The 16,697-nt window shown below is 42.5% G+C and overlaps 1 protein-coding gene across 1 annotated transcript; it reads left to right on the top strand.

Annotated features, from left to right (window-relative positions):
* Positions 1 to 4,607: 4,607 nt before the first annotated feature.
* ZMYND10 (zinc finger MYND-type containing 10) lies at positions 4,608 to 14,621 on the top strand. Its single transcript, XM_072420349.1, has 12 exons — positions 4,608 to 5,152; positions 5,825 to 5,933; positions 6,922 to 7,038; positions 7,118 to 7,171; positions 7,729 to 7,881; positions 8,083 to 8,171; positions 8,254 to 8,354; positions 9,673 to 9,845; positions 10,514 to 10,639; positions 10,983 to 11,104; positions 11,187 to 11,312; positions 11,922 to 14,621. The coding sequence occupies exons 1-12, from the start codon at positions 5,061 to 5,063 to the stop codon at positions 12,016 to 12,018; spliced, it is 1,359 nt and encodes a 452-aa protein (XP_072276450.1). The 5' UTR covers positions 4,608 to 5,060; the 3' UTR covers positions 12,019 to 14,621.
* Positions 14,622 to 16,697: the final 2,076 nt, after the last annotated feature.

The raw sequence follows: 16,697 nt of genomic DNA, 5'->3' as shown, positions 1-16,697 counted from the left end.
AAAGAAAGATTTGATCCCTTGCTGATTTTGTACGTTTGCCCTCTGACAAAGAAATGACCAGTCAATATTTGTAATAGTAGGTTTATTCTAGGTGTGAGAGACAGAATAACAACAAAAGAACCCCCAAAAGCCCAGTGCTCAAAAGTCAGAGCTTGATGAGCATTGTAATGAGTGAAATAAGTATTTGATCCCCTATCGACCAGTCTGGAGATTGGCTAGGCCACTCCAGGACCTTCATGTGCTTCTTCTTGAGCCACTGCCTTGGCCGTGTGTTTTGGGTCATTGTCAAGCTGGAATACCCATCTACGAATCATTTTCAATGCCCTGGCTGAGGGAAGGAGATGCTCACCCAAGATTTGACGGTACATGGCCCGTCCCTTTGATGCGATGAAGGTGTCCTGTCACCTTAGCAGAAAAACACCCCAAAGCATAATGTGTCCACCTCCATGTTTGACTTTGGGGATGGTGTTCTTGGGGTCATAAGCATCATTCCTACTCACCCAAACACGGCGAGTTGATACCAAAGAGCTCAATTTTGGTCTCATCTGACCACAACACTTTCACCCAGTTCTCCTCTGGATCATTTAGATGTCCATTGGCAAACTGCAGATGGGCCTTTACATGTGCTGTCTTGAGCAGGGGGACCTTGCGGGCTCTGCAAGATTTCAGGCCTTCACAGCACAGTATGTTACCAATTGTTTTCTTGGTGACTATGGTCTCAGCTGCCCTGAGATCATTGACAAGTTCCCCCCCTGTAGTTCTGTCTGCTTCCTCACTGTTCTCATGATCATTGCAACTCCACGAGGGAAGTTCTTGCATGGAGCCCCAGACCGAGGGAGATTGACAGTTATTTTGTGTTTCTTCCATTTGCAAATTATCGCGCCAACTGTTGTCACCTCACCAAGCTGCTTGGCGATAGTCTTGTAGCCCAGTCCAGTTGTGTAGGTCTACAATCTTAGACAGCTCTTTGGTCTTGGCCATGATGGCTAGTTTGGAATCTGATTGATTGATTGATTGATTGCTTCTGTAGACAGGTGTCTTTTATACAGGTACTGTAACAAACTTGCTTTAGAAGCACTCCCTTACAGAGGGTGCTCCTAATCTCAGTTTGTTAACTTGTATACAGGGAAGACACCACAGAGGATGAAATGTTGCTGGTTGATAGGGGATCAAATACTTATTTCACTCATTACAATGCACATCAAGGTCTGAATTTTGAACACTGGGTTTTTGAGGGTTATTTTGTTGTTATTCTCTCTCTCACACCCACAATCAACCTACCATTACAATTATAGACTGGTCATTTCTTTGTCAGAAGGCAAACCTACAAAATCAGCAGGGGATCAAATAATTGTTTCCCTCACTATACATCAGCTCTCAATACCCCTGCCCCCCCCCATATCTGACACCCCAGCAATGATCTCCATCATACATATAACCCCACCACCATAAATGTACCTGATATCCCATCCTCCTCTGAAATATGATGCCCAAATACCTGACCCCCACCTTAGCAATTACCCCCATATACCTTCACTATATTACCCCTCATACCTGCCACCCCAGCAAAGCTCTCTATCATAGATAAAACTCCCACTATAATGAATGTTCCATACCTGATATCCCACCATAGGTCCAATATATATGATCCCCGATTACCTGAACCCACCATTGATACCCCCCAGTAAATGCCCCATATTGCATACTGACCCATCCCCCCCATACTGACTTCCTTTTATTTATAAACCGCCCCTCCCCAGGTTTTTTAAACTATCAATACTTGATATCTTATGTCACTGGTTGCGTACCGTTTACCCCTAACTTACCCACATCCACAGAACAACTGTGGATGTGGGTAAGTAACAACATCCTTACGAGTTATCAGAAAGTTTCTTTCTTCTGTAATTTTCTTCTGCTCTTGCAATGCTAACGCAAAAAAAAAAAGATTAAAACCCTTTAAAGAATGGGGTTAAAAACATAGTATATCATGTCACACCACAATATTAATAAAAGTACCTCTGGGCAGGGTCCTCTCCTCCTCCTGTGTCATTGTCTGTATCTGTCTGTCATTTGCACCCCCTATTTATTGTACCGCACTGTGTAATATGTTGGTGCTATAAAAAATATTATTTATTATTATTAAAGCCTTTTTTGCTCCTCCAACCACCTACTAATGACTTCCTCACCCATAACCCCGTCACATGCACAACTCCAAGACTTTCTTAGAGCTGCCCTGACTCTCTGGAATGGTCTTCCTCATACTATTCAGCTTGCTGCTACTTTTTGCACATTTTAAAGAGCCCTCAAAACCCAACACTGCAACCTCGCTTACCCATCTTCTTCTGTCTCTTAAACCTTTACTACTCACCCACCACTTCAAATCTCCTCTCCTATTGTGTGATATTTCCCCCACCTCTTAGATTGTAAGCTCTTGGGGGCAGGGTCCTCTCCTCCTGTGTCACTGTCTGTATCTATCTGTCATCTGCAACCCCTATTTATTGTACACCGCTGTGTAATATGTTGGTGCTATATAAATACTGTTTATTATTATTTAAAAATATTAATATTATAATAATAATTTATAAACAACACCAAATATGATAAAAAATAAAACATGAATAAAACATCATTAAACATGAATAAAAATAAAGACATAAAATTGGCTCTCATAAATAACTGCAAATACATGTTAAAACACTATTCCAATCTATCACAAATCATATCAAAATATATCCTATCCTCCAATAATATTATACGCAATGCGTTTCACGGTACTTATGCAAACATTGATACCTATGTGCAAATATCAGCATGTAGCTTTTCACAGGTAATAATCAATTGTGGTCTGGGATCCCATTTATCACTTTTGCTATGGGGCTCGGTCTTTTTGACGCTAATGTTTTGTTATAATAGTTGTCTGTTCTTGTCTCTGTCTCCCCTGGGGAACCCATTATGGATGGTGAAATGTGTCGGGGATTCTAGACCATTTTGTTGTATTCTTATGAACGTTTGCTTTATCTTTCTCACCATAAAGTGGGTTTTGTATTTTTCTTACAATACAGCATGGAAGAATTAAAGCCCCAGTCCGGTTTTTTTAAAACCTGGAGAACAATTTGCATTTCTGTAAGCAATCTATAGCTGCCTGGACTTTATTGATTTCCCACATCTATTGCCTGCAATGTCTTGGTGGTGTCACCACCATAAAGATAAAGGGAATGCTCAGTCACAGACAGCTATAACATGTCCCACCTTCTCCACCAAGCAATGGCTCCTTGGAGGAGGTCACATGCTCCCTTATAACTGAAAGAATTGGCCATTTCTAGTCAGTAGGATCCTCACACTGCAATGTATATGACTAGAAATATGTGGACCCCTCCAATGATGGAGACTACGTGTCCCTAGTGCCTTCACTAGGTACTAGGTCTTGGTAATGCCCCATCATACAAAGACATTTGTGCTCTTCCAACCTTGTGGTCACAGTTTGGTGAAGACCCTTTTCTGTTCCCACATGACTGTGCCCCGGGGTACAAAGCCAGCTCCATGAAGTAATGGGGTCACCAGTTTGTTGTGGAGGAACCTCACCTTACTGAACACCTTTGGGATGAATTGGAATATTAAGCCAGATCTTCTCATCCAACATCAGTACCTGACCTCGCCAACAAGGGGCAAATCTCCACCATCAGTACCTGACCTCCCCCCACCACCAGTACCTGACCTCACCAATGGGGGCAAATCCCCATCATCAGTACCTGATCTTTCCAATGGTGGCAAATCTCAACCATCGGTACCCAACCTCATCTATGGGGCAAATCCCCACTATCAGTACTTGACCTTACCAATGGGGGCAAATCCCCATCATCAGTACCTGTCTTTCCAATGGTGGCAAATCTCAACCATCAGAACCCAACCTCATCTATGGGGCAAATTCCCACTATCAGTACTTGACCTTACCGAAGGGGGGCAAATCCCCACAGACACAACTCAAAAACTTGCGGGGAGCCTTTCTAGAAGAATATGGGAGTAAGTCCATAATTTTGGCTATGGGGAGGTTCCATATTGGTCGTATTAATAGTCAGAGTTCTGGAACTGGATGTCCAACATGATCCCCATTGGGGTAATGGCTGGGTGTCCACTGGGGTGATGGTCGACTTTTGCCATATTGTGTAATTGTTGTACACTCTGTAGGTCTGCATTGAGGGCCGTGTTATATGATGTATCATTTCACTTGACTAGAGGGCATCCAGAGCCTTGTAACCCCTTTCTCTGCCCCTTCAGAGCCCCAGAATCACCCTTTATACCTCCAAAGTCCTGCAGACCCCTGGACCCCATCCTCTCATTCAGGATATCTACATGAAGTGTGTTCTTCCATCGCTTATGTTTCCCCTGGGTACCCTCATTTCTTCTCAACCCCTAAAACATTCTGGTATGGTATTCAGCTATATGAACTATAGGGCTATGGGCATCAAATTGTGAGTTCCTCTGCAGGACTAATATGGACTATGGGTTCAGTAAATACTTCATAATATGTTGGTTGATATGTAAACAGATGAAAATAACACACAAATGTCTTTTTATTTTTATGCATAACACAGTGTTTATGTTCTCCTCGTGTTTTCCTCTATTACACATACACTCACTTTGGTTGCTGTGAGGCAAGAACGCTTTATAAATAATAATAATATTAATATTACAATTGCACCAACACGCCCTTTTTAGGGAACACCTCAGTCGCCTTTACTAACAACAGAGACTGTACCAGCCATCAGCCTGGCACCATTGTGAGAACAACAAAGCCCCAAGGTGTGCCAATATGGCAGCGGTTCACTTCCTGCGGTTACACAACAGAAGGAACAGAAAACAAGCTCAGAGACCACAACAACTTCCGGTCTGGCAGCGAAATGCTTCTCCACGCACGCGTATACAGTAGACAAAGAAGCGCTCAGTGCGCAGGCGCGAGGGAGCGGGCGTTGCCGGGGAGACGGGAGAAGCGACGCATGCTCAGTATTTACTGCGTAGTGTTTCCATGGTTACGGATGACAAGACTCTAGACACGAGTAGAAATGGAGGAGAGTCCGGTGGTGATGTATGGAGAGGCCGAGGGCATGGTGCAAAGCCTAAAGAGCTTTCCCCTGCGTGATACCGGCTCTGGAGGGTGAGGAAGGAGGGTAGAAGATGGGGGCTCAGAGAGGGGAAAGTAAGCTAGAGCTTCTTCAGAGTGGTGGGTGGGGGCTGATGGGGATTTGGGGTTTTAAGAGAGGACGATAGGGGTCTGGAGAGGGAAATGGAGGTCTGGAGGGGGGACATGATGAGGGTTTGGGGTTCGAAAGGAAAAGGATGAAGGTCTAAAGTAGAGAACATACATGGGGGTCCAATGCATGTAATAGTGAAAGGATGGGGATCTGGTGCTTTTTAGGGGTGAGCATGGGGGTATGGTGCTTTAGACAAGAAAAGAATGTCGAACTGGTGCTTGAATTGAAAGGGGGGAAGATGAGGGTTCAGCAATTTAAGGGGGGTGGGGATGGGGATCGGGTACTTTAAAGGTGGTGAGGATGGGGGTCCTGCACATTAAAGTGTCTTGCACCCCCATTCTCACCCTCCTTAAAGTGCAGGACTGCCATCTTCTCCCCCTTTAAAGTGCAGGACCCCCATCCTCACCCCCTAAAGGTCAGGACCCCCATCCTCGCCCCCCTTAAAGAGGGAATAGGGGTCTTAAAGTATAGTACTTTAAAGGGGGTGCGGTTGAGGGTTCAATGGGGTAAGGATGGAGGTCCGGTGCTTTAAAGGGGCTGGGATTGGGGTCTTATGCTTTGTCATCTCTGCTCAGGTGGTTCAAGCAGCATGAATACATTGAAAAGTTGAACATGCAGGCCATCCTGAATGCCTCCACTGGACAGGAAGAGATTATCAAAGATCTTCTGGTCACCCATTGCAAGGTAATCAATACTACATAATGTTCTGGTATGCTAAGGCTTGGAGTCCACTGCAGCATTATTGTTAAAGAGCCCCTATGATGTAGCATAAACATAACACTATGAAGGCCAAAGATGCAGAATAAGACATGCCTGGTTCCTAAACATTTTAGCATATTTTAGACCTTTCACATTTAAGGCTTATCACAGTCTTGTGTACCTCTATACTAGTTGGTTGTTTCTGTGACAGCATTGGGGTTGCAGATTTGCTGGCTATAGATTAGCAGAAGGCATTGAAATATATGGTTCTCTATATTCCCCTAAATCTCTACAGTCCATCCACTGTAATGCTCTCTGCAGTCTTCCTGATATGTTTAATTGAACAATCAGCTCCTGCTGACACAGAATTATGCAGAAACATCTATATGTCATATTCGGTGCTTTTTAAATGCTCATTATGTGCCCTGGAGAAGCCCAGCACTGCATGGGGTTTGAATCAGGCTTCATGTAGCCAATGTACAGTCTCCTTGTTATGACAAACGTAACTGTCATTTTACAACATTAGTGGGAGGTAGAACTGTTCATAACCGAACATGACTGCAAATACAGACTGGTCAGGGGTTATTAGAGTTGGAGCTGGGCTTAACATCACCCTCTAAAAAGAAGATGGCTCAGGGGTTAGCACTCTGGCCTTTAAAGTGCCAGGACACTATCTGCATAAAATTTGCAGGTTCTCCTCCTGTGTTTGCGTGGGTTTCCTCCAGGCTCTCCAATTCCCTCCCACAAAAACATGCAGTTAGATTAAAGAGCCCCCCCCCAAATTAGCCTTAGATTGTGGTAATGACATATGACTTTGGTGGGATATTAGAATGGGAGCTCCTCTGAGGGACAGCTAGTGACATGACTGTGGATTTTGTAAAGCGCTGCATAAAATGTTGGCGCTATATAAGTACAAAATAATAATAAAGAGAAAGTGTTTTGTCACTGTTCCTTTACTGCCTCCCTCTTACAGATTCCCATATTAATCCACCAGCTGATCAGCATCGAGGTCTGGAAGCTCAAAGTCTTCCCAGTGTTATGCCAACTGCAGGATTTCCAGCCCAACAGCACCTTCCCTCTTTATATGGTGGTAAGTAGTGCTGTCCCTAGTTAGGAGATACAGTATACAGACATGCTGACAATAATTTTCTGCATGCTTTTCCCTATAGATCCATCATGAGGCCACCATCATTAACCTGCTGGAAACAGTCTTCTATCACAAGGTAGGGCAGGGTAGGGGTAGAGGAAAAGCAATGTGCAGACACCTAGTCACAGACATTTGTGTAAATGTAAACTGTAGGCCACATGTTTAGAACCCATAAGTAAAGTGGTCCTGTCTTTACAGGTATATTGTGATGACACAATATACAGCAATGGTATCAAAAGTCTGCCTTTTGTTATTAAGACATTTTTTAAAGCTCTCTGTGGCTGGAGAGGATACCCTTTCATCAGTGACGCTGGGGGATCCAGCAAACCTGAAATGGATTCCCTAAAAGTCATTTGCTATTTGTGAGCAAATGTTTTCAGTCCATTCCAGGTTTGCTGGATCACCCAGCGTCACTGATGAAAGTGTACCGTCTCCAGCCTTGGAGAGCTTTAATAAATCAGGTCTTGTCACTACATTATATATTATTAGCTTGGCACCAGTTGTATTATGATCACCATATTCAGTCCCTGCCTGGCTGGTTTAAGTTTTGGTTGTGTTTTATGATTTTATTGTTTACTGGTGATATCAACACATCCAAGCTGATTCCCTGAATGTCTCCATGTTGTGTTACAGGAAGTGTGCGAATCTGCAGAGGATCTGGTACTGGACCTAATCGATTACTGCCACCGTAAACTGACTATGCTGGTATCAAAAGGCTCGTCTGGAGAGTTACCAAGTCAGGACCGGATGATGGCAAATGTGTTCAGTGATGTCTCTACACTAGAGGTAGGTAGTAACCACAAGCACATGTCAGAGCAAATTGTACATTTATAGAGTCTGTGCCATGAGTCTTGAAGTCCAGAGGCTTTGGGTAGAATAAAGCTTTCATTCCTCTGTTAACATCTCACCTGGTAGCCAGACAATAATGAATACTCGCATTATTCCCCTACATTGATAGCCCTTAAAACCCAACTTTTCTTGTCCTAGGAACTGAAGCAGCAGTCTGAGGCCTTGGAGTTTGACATTGCCCTAAAGTGTTTGTCAGTCCTGCGTTACATCACTGACCACACAGACAGGTAAGGATGGGGATGATGTAATGTCCAATCATAAGAACTGACAGTTCAGGATACACATTTGAGTTTCCCTTTTTTTCTGCAGCCTGGCACTTAGTGTTACCACACGACTGCTGAACACCCACAACCTCCCATGTGTCCTGGTGGAGCTGCTGCAGAATTGTCCATGGAGTCAGCGGAACAAAGGTAATGATATTATAGGGGGCAGGCAGGGTAACACTAATTGTGTTTGAATACACCACAGCAAAGCTTCACACTGCCTTATATAGCTTTTAGATAAGCACATTTTATACAATTCTGTTCTGAATTGTCTGTTCCCCAGATGACAAACAATACGGAGCTGTTCTGTGCATATTACAATATGATTGGGGACTCAAATGAAGGGTATTTAGTGAATTAAGAAAAACATGAGGTATCTCTATACCAAAGGGTTCATGTCCATCCATGGTGATTTTACTGGTAGGCAGAATTTGTGTTTTAAAGTAAAACACAGAGCAAAATAAAAAAAAGAGATCTGACTAAAAATGGCACCAGATTCCTTAAACTGGCAATCAGGGTAATCCACATCAACCCAAACCAAGCAAATTGGTTCGCTTATATCCTAACAGTAGAAATCTTCTTGGCTGGTGTAGTCAGTATATGTTTACCAGTTTTTTTGAGATCATAATAAAAAATACGGTTCAGAACCCTATAACACCCAATCATAATTCATATTTCTTATGCTAAATCAGTACAGTATTGGATCTGTATAAAAATAAACCTACTGACAGGTGAAGTGATAACATTGGTGATCCCTGATGGAAGAAATTTCAGTCTGCAAATGAACAATCATAGCTTCCTATTTATGGGGCTGCATAGCAGCAGACCAGACATGGAATCCCCTTTGCTGATTCCTCTCACCATAGAAGCATCTACAATGGGCACCATAGAGCAGAGGGGCATTTTCTGGCCATCAAGTGGATGGCATAGTGCATTCTTTACCTGAGAAAGAGATTGCAGGATATTGATGCACTACGAAGAAGAAGGCTGGAAGAGTCATAATTCTTAACATATTTTTCCATTTTTCACTTCCTTCCCAATCAGGTTATTGGTACAGTATATAGATCTAAAAATTATGAGTTGATGGTGTGCTGTATGCAGTGGTTTAGTACAGTGTAGCATGAAGGTTCACGTCTCTTATTGGGCCTGATTTATTAAAGCTCTCTGAGGCTGGAGAGGATACACTTTCATCAGAGAAGCTGGGAGATCCAGGATACCTAAAATGGATTTCTTAAAAGTAATTTGCTATTTGCTAGCAAATGTTTTGAATCCTGGACCAGATCTATTCCAGGTTTGCTTGATCACCCAGCTTCACTGATGAAAGTGTACCCTCTTCGAGAGCCTTGGAGAGCTTTAATAAATCAGGCCCATTGTGGCAATTTCTGATCTCTTTTTTTATGATACTAGTCTCTATTCTGCTAATTACCATTACCATTCATGTGTTTCTTCTCTCTCTATCCCACAGGTCAGCTACAGAAGTATGAGAATGGCCGCTGGTTGCTTGTCCCAGCTGAGGACCAGCACAAGATGACCAAACTGGACGGTCAGGTGTGGATCGCTCTGTATAATCTTCTCCTGAGGCCGGAGTGCCAACAAAAGTACAACATCGATAACTTTACTAAAGGCCAACTGCTGAAGGTAGCGTTCATTACATGATATATGGTACAGGACCTGTCCAGTCATTGTGATAAAGCAGGTATAGGGGGAGTCAGTCAGGTTAGGTAACATCTGGCTGTTGTTGCTCACTGTGGTATTTGGAGTGTTAACACTTCTTCTGTTTCATTCCTCATTATGGTAAAAAAATGACCCAGAATAATGGGAGCCATTTTTTGAGTCTGCAGAAGGCATATAGACCCAGAAACATAGCACAGAGATGGTAGAAACTCCTCATAATGTCCACAGCAGATGTACAAACCTAGGAACTCGGCACAGGTATAGTGGGAGCCTCTTATAAGGGGCACGGCAGGTGTACAAATCCAGGAAAGTATCTCCGTGATGGTGAGAACTCTTCATAATGGGCATAGCATTTGCACAGACTTGGTAACTCAGCGCAAGGATAATGGAAACCTCTCATAATGGGCACAGAGGATTTTGAGACAGCCAGACTGCTTATCAGATAACAAAAGCTAAAATATCAGTTTAAGTTGAACTGTCATTTTGAGACCTCCAGTATTAATAATTTAGGATTTGAATAGTTGCCATGAGTTACTGCACCACACATCATCACGGCTGCACTGATATATCAGTCTATTGTGCAATTGATATTATTATTGTTATTCATAAAAGAGTCGATTTTGTCTCTTTAGCTTTGTTCCTTTCTTACTGAAGTGCTTGTTGACCAACTGCCAAACTTGGTAGAGCTGCAGAGATTCCTCAGCCATCTGTCTGTGAGTGAGCCGGCTCCACCCAAAAAGGAACTTATCCTGGAGCAGGTATGAGAGCTTGCATCTGTGGGGGTAACAATGTTAAAATATGGACACAATGCTAACTCGAATGATCGTTCCTGATCCTAGATTCTAATCCTATATTGTTGCTTGCAAAGTAAAATGTTCTGGCTGGACATTCACTCCTAAAAAGTTTCCTGGTAAGATAAGATTGATCATGTATACACAGCAGAAATAAAAGTTCCATTACAGATGCATTATGGGCATTATTCCTTAAGGAGCCTTTTGATAATATTGGAAATGATAATGCTAGCTGCACATACCTGTATTAATTCATATGATCCTATAGGTCACAGTTATGAGATGTTTTTTGTTCCTCCTCCTGACCCAGGTGCCCGAGGTGTGGGATTCAATCATCAGAGAGAATTCTGGGAAATGGAAGGCCATAGCAAAGCACCAAGTGAAACATGCCTTCTCCCCGAGTGAGGAAGATTTGCGGCATCAGGCACAGAGGTCAGTGCCCCATCCATCTCATAAACTATAAACTTCCTTCAACCAATTCCTGGCTCATCCATATCCTTTTCTGTATCCGCAGGTGGGCACAGACCTACAACATGGATGTGATGGAGACCTTGGTGCCTGATAAACCAAAGTGTGGAGCGTGTGGGGCAGAAGCCAGCAAACGCTGCTCCCGCTGTCAGAGCGAATGGTACTGCGACAGGTGAGTGCAGTCACAACTAACTTTTAAAGGCTTCTGTGACTTCAAGGGGACCTGTCAGTGATTTGGCTTTATTAGTTTCCTGGCAAGTCACAATATACAGCAACAGTATCATCATGATCAGTAAAAGCTGTCTTTTAACCAACTCTGGTTGGTTGTTAGACGTAGACCAAAATGATGCCATCAGACTGCTGCAGGCAGGAGGAAGAATTTCCCTCTTCAGTGATCAGACTTACCATTGTAACTTTGTAGGCAGTCAGAAGGTGAGAGGCTGCAACAAGAGCTGATCTGTATTAGACTTTTGTGAACACAGCCAAGAACTGTTTTGACACCAGCAATTACATAATTAAGTCAGAATCTCGGTTCAGGAGATAGATGGTGACCCTAAATGATGGCTCCTTTTGGAGAAAAAAGTGGATGAAAGCATTATCAGGGGAGTACTGTTAGATCTGTATTTGGTAATAAATACCTGGTACTGTTACACATTTTTTAGCTTGCTGCATTTGATATTTAACACTCATATAAGGACAGCTCCACTTTAACATTTTTTGTTCTCTAATCTGATCTTCTTTGTAAAGCTTCTTCCATTTATATTTTTGTCTCTCATGATAGGCAATGCCAGGTAAAGCACTGGCAGAAGCACAAAAAAGCCTGTGATCTGGTTAGTGAGGCCACGAAGAAACTAAAGGATATGAAATATCAGCAATAGCTAGCCGCCCGGGATGTTGGGATTTCATGACATTTCTTCTAGTGACCAGCATGCAATTCTTCTGTGAGCCTGCAGGTGGTGTAGAAGAGACAAGATCATTAATAAAGCCTTAGTAGCTGTTATGAAACTACAAATACCAGCAATAAGTACCCTGTTTCAAAACATCAGAAGAACCTCACTTTCTATATTGCTGCATTATACTAAGACCGAAGACCACTAATTTGCATTAATCTTTTCTATCTTTTATCACATTCCTCCATAGACAATACATATTTATAAGACTTTGTGCTGAATCATTGTGCTGGTAACAACAAAAGTTTGCAGCGCCAATTCTATTCCAAAGCCTTTTTTTTTTGCTGAACTTTGAAGAAAATAAGAATTAAAACTTTTGTATAAGTTTTGTACCTAAAATCTGAATATTTTTAATTTTTTTTTTGTCATTTACTTTAGAATGTTTTTGTACAGCTAGGAGGGCGTTAGATGATATTTCCTGATAGATGAAGTGATAACATTGAAGATCTGTGTACAATGACACCTGACAAGGGTTGGAGGGAAATATTGAGCTGGGGGTGAACAGTCAGTTCCTAAAATTAATATGTTGGAAACAGGAGAAAGTGTTCGTATCTGATGGACTCTGATAAGGACCAAATTGTAATGGCTGTACAAAATGTCTTCAAAACAGCCGGTCTTGCGGGGTGTTGTAATGGCTGGGTCAAAATGTCTTCAAAACAGCCGGTCTTGTGGGGTGTTCCTGATATGTAGGGGTTAGTACCTACAAGTGTTCCAAAGGAAGGTCAACCAGTGAATCAGCAATAGGATCATGTGCCCCCAAAGATCATTAAATGTGGGTTGGTCTGTCTGGTCCAATCCCACAGAAGGGCTGCTACAGCACAAGTTCCTTATAAACCTAATGCCGGTCATGAGATTTCAGCGGTTGAATTTATATCTGCTTTAATGCACACAGACAGAATGCTCAGAGACTGACAGTGGAAAAGAGTGATCTAAGGGACTTTGGCAGTGGAATGATTGTCAGTGGCAGATGCGGTGGTTGGAGCATCTTAGAAACTGCTGGCGTCCTGTTTTTTCATGAAGAATTCACAGAGAATGATGGAAACTCAAAAAGGATCAGACAGCAGCTATTCTGTGGGTGAAAAATGCAAATGGAAACTTAAACACTAAAATCCCTGCAGCTACAGCAAATCCAGGAGGACACCACAGGAGTTTGGTGAGGAAGGTAGGTGTGCACCATCATCCGTATGCTGTGCTCACGATCACTGACACGCTTACTTCTGTAAAAAGAGCTCAGAGGAGAATGTTGGAAGCCTGTAGCTGCTACAATAATTATTTTATTTCATCAATGCAATGCAAAGGGACTTCTCTCAGAAAAAAAAAGAAGGAAAAGTGGAAATGGGCTACATGTAGAAGCAGATCATCTTAGAACCATGGTGGGTGGCTCAGAGGTTAGCACTCTGGCCTTTGCAGTCCTGGGTCTCAGAACGCTAGCTGCATGGAGTTTGCAGGTTCATCCCAAAAACATACAGTTAGGTTAATTGGCTTCCCCCAATTTGACTTTAGACTGGATTAATGACGTATGAGTAAGATAGGGATATTAGATTTGTGAGGCCATTTGAGGGACAGCTAGTGTCATGACTATGGACTTTGTACAGCGCTGCATAATTTGGCAGCGCTATATAAATACTGTGTAATAATAATAATACCCCTCCTGCAGGAAAATGAGGCTGGTGGGGGTCACCAAATCACCAGCACTGGGAAAATGAAGGTTGGAGAAATGTTTTCTGGTCTTATGAGCTATTTTTGTGATGACATAAGGGGTTATTATTCTTTGTGTCAGTCCAACCTGTGATGGTGGAAGAATAGAGATGGAATTGTCCCAGATCACAATCTTGGGACAACACCTCCGTTACCTTCCATATCTCAGATGGCCTTGGAGATAAAAGTGATCCTAGTCAATGCTGGTGGCCACTAAGTATCCATCTAGCATACCAGGCTTGTCTTCCTGCACACAGCTTTTGGTCACCTCATTGGACGGCTTCACATGTTACAAACCAAGACAATTTTGTTTATATAAAGGAGTTAGTTGAAGGTGTAAAGGATAAGTTCCCTTTTGCTTGGGAATGTTTTATTCACTACGATAAATGAGGGTTGAAAATTGAATGTTTGCAACCTGTGAAGGTGGCGTGGTAATTGCTATTATGTGGTTTCCTGCAAACCAACAGTCATTCACGGCGTGAGAGGATGTGGCAGCCACAGTGACGCTTGCAATGATAGAAGCGGGGAGATCGCACATGACTCGCACATACTGCGCTCACTATCAGAGTGATCAGCTATCTCTGGCACTGTCACCCTGCAATACACTCTGCAGTATAGACAACACTGCACAGGCTAGTGTCTGGGGACTCACCAGCTTGCAGACCTTAGCTGCATAAATTATCTATATTATATGTATGTGAATACTATACATCTATGCAAAATAGGTCCTGAAATATTGGTAAATGTGCATTATAATGTATATTCTAATTTTATATCACAACTGCATTGCTCAGTGCAAATAAAACATCCAGTGTGCTGGTGAAAATTTAAAATGAATTGAAACAAATGTTAGTTTTTTGGACCACAACACCCTCTACATGGCTTGCAGCCCTCTCAGAAGTGACTCCTCAGCAATATCAGGCTGTAACCCAATATATATATACACAACTGGACTCTACAAATGAGGTAGAACACCTTAATGAGTTTCATGCTCCTTCTGTGAGTTTTATATCCGAGTGCAATAGCACAAAATGCATCAAGCAAGCTTACTGGATCTTTGGTGATGTTTACATCCACCTTAAAGCCCTGTGCTACCCCAGAGCAGGTTCTGGGCAATGACTGTTTTGTTTCTCAGTGCACATGGGCCTTTACCAGATCATTGCATGGGCCCTCACCAGATCATTGCATGGGCCCTCACCAGATCATTGCATGGGCCCTCACCAGATCATTACATGGGCCCTCACCAGATTATTGCACGGGCCTTCACTAGGTCATTAAATAGAGCGGCACCATTGCATTACTGCAGACTGCAGGTTTAATAGCCAAGTTTGTATCTGTCAGCAACCACCACAAGAGACGTCACACCAGCACCTTCCAGCACACCACAGAGTTGTGTATGACACTCAACCTCACCCCACAGTGGGTCTCACATCAGCCAAAGGTCATTATTCTCCACTTTAAAGTTCAATTGAAACTTCACACAGTATAGCCCTGCACCCCACATGTTTGAAGTTACCATTTTTATTTGGATTTGGATAAAGTAGCTGTCAGCAAATCTCTATGGGCTGCAGTTGTTGAAGGCTCTCAAACACTCATGGATTTTTGGAAGGGGGTGCACATGCGTACATGCCATCTGGTTTGGAGCTTACATTCATAGGATGAGTGAGCTGGTGTAGGCTCTGCCATGTGTGCAGAATCGAGTGTACCTGCACTATTGTGTGTGAAATTCCCCCACCTACTAGATTGTAAGCTCTTCGGGGCAGGGTTCTCTCCTCCTGTATCACTGTCTGTATTAGTCTGTCATTTGCAATCCATATTTAATGTACAGCGCTGTGTAATATGTTGGCGCTTTATAAATCCTGTTTAATAATATTAATAATAATAGAGAGGGATACATGCCAGATTTGTTACCTTTTAATTGATCACATTGTTTGACTTTTGTGTTTTAAGAGTCAATACTGAACACACCAAGGGTCCCTTTTATTGTGGAAGGAAAGGTATTTGCAAAAAATTTTTTTCTGGTTCTAGTGAATAAAAAGGTGAGATCCATGCAGGATGTTCTGCCATAAAAAACACATAGAACAATCAGCTCCAGATGCTGCTTCAAACAATTTGAATTCCACCTGTGTGATTTTTCACATCACAACCCCCCCGCCATAAGCATCCCTAGGAAGAAAGGGGTCTGCCCTGGTATGTTTTCTGAGTGCCCTGGTTGGATTGGGGATACACTATGCAATGTTTTTTTTTTGACTATCTCAGTGTTCCTCAACCAGACTTCCTCCAGAGGTCCTCTCTGTTGCAGCTCTCTATCTAAGTGACACCAATGGCTATCTGTAAAGGTGACATTCTTCCCACTGGTCAGCAATGTAAGAGGCATTCTTACCACTGACCACCACACTTATATACTGTGAACTGTGGATATAATAATTATAAAAGGGTATCCCTGAAGACCTGAAAGTTATTTCCAGGGTTCCCCATGTTATAATAGTCCAGAAACACTGGATTAGACCACGGATAAAAAAAAAACAAAAAAAAAAAAACATTAAATGGAATGTGGTAGAAAAAATTTATTGAATATTGATCAGGCATGGACACTCTTTATATGAATGGATCCTAAAGGTAGAATGGTGAGTGATCAATGGCTTTGTAGATTTGCATCTCACAGTGGTATAGAAGTAGCAGTGGCAACATTCCAATCTGGGAAATATTGAATATTTGGGGGATTTTTCATTCATTTAATAAAGTCTGTCTAGCATATTGTTTTTTTTTGTGTATTTATGTGGGCAACACAGTGGGTCAGTGGTTAGCACTCTGGCTTTTGCAGCGCTAGGTCTAAGGTTTGAATCTTGGCCAGGACACTATCTGCATGGAGTTTGCAGGTTCACCCCGTGTTTGTGTGGGTTTCCTCC

The sequence above is a fragment of the Pyxicephalus adspersus genome, chromosome 8 (genome assembly GCF_032062135.1).
Source record: "Pyxicephalus adspersus chromosome 8, UCB_Pads_2.0, whole genome shotgun sequence".
Lineage (NCBI taxonomy): Eukaryota > Metazoa > Chordata > Amphibia > Anura > Pyxicephalidae > Pyxicephalus > Pyxicephalus adspersus.
Note: the sequence above shows the minus strand (reverse complement) of the source record. Positions and strands in the feature narration are given on the sequence as shown.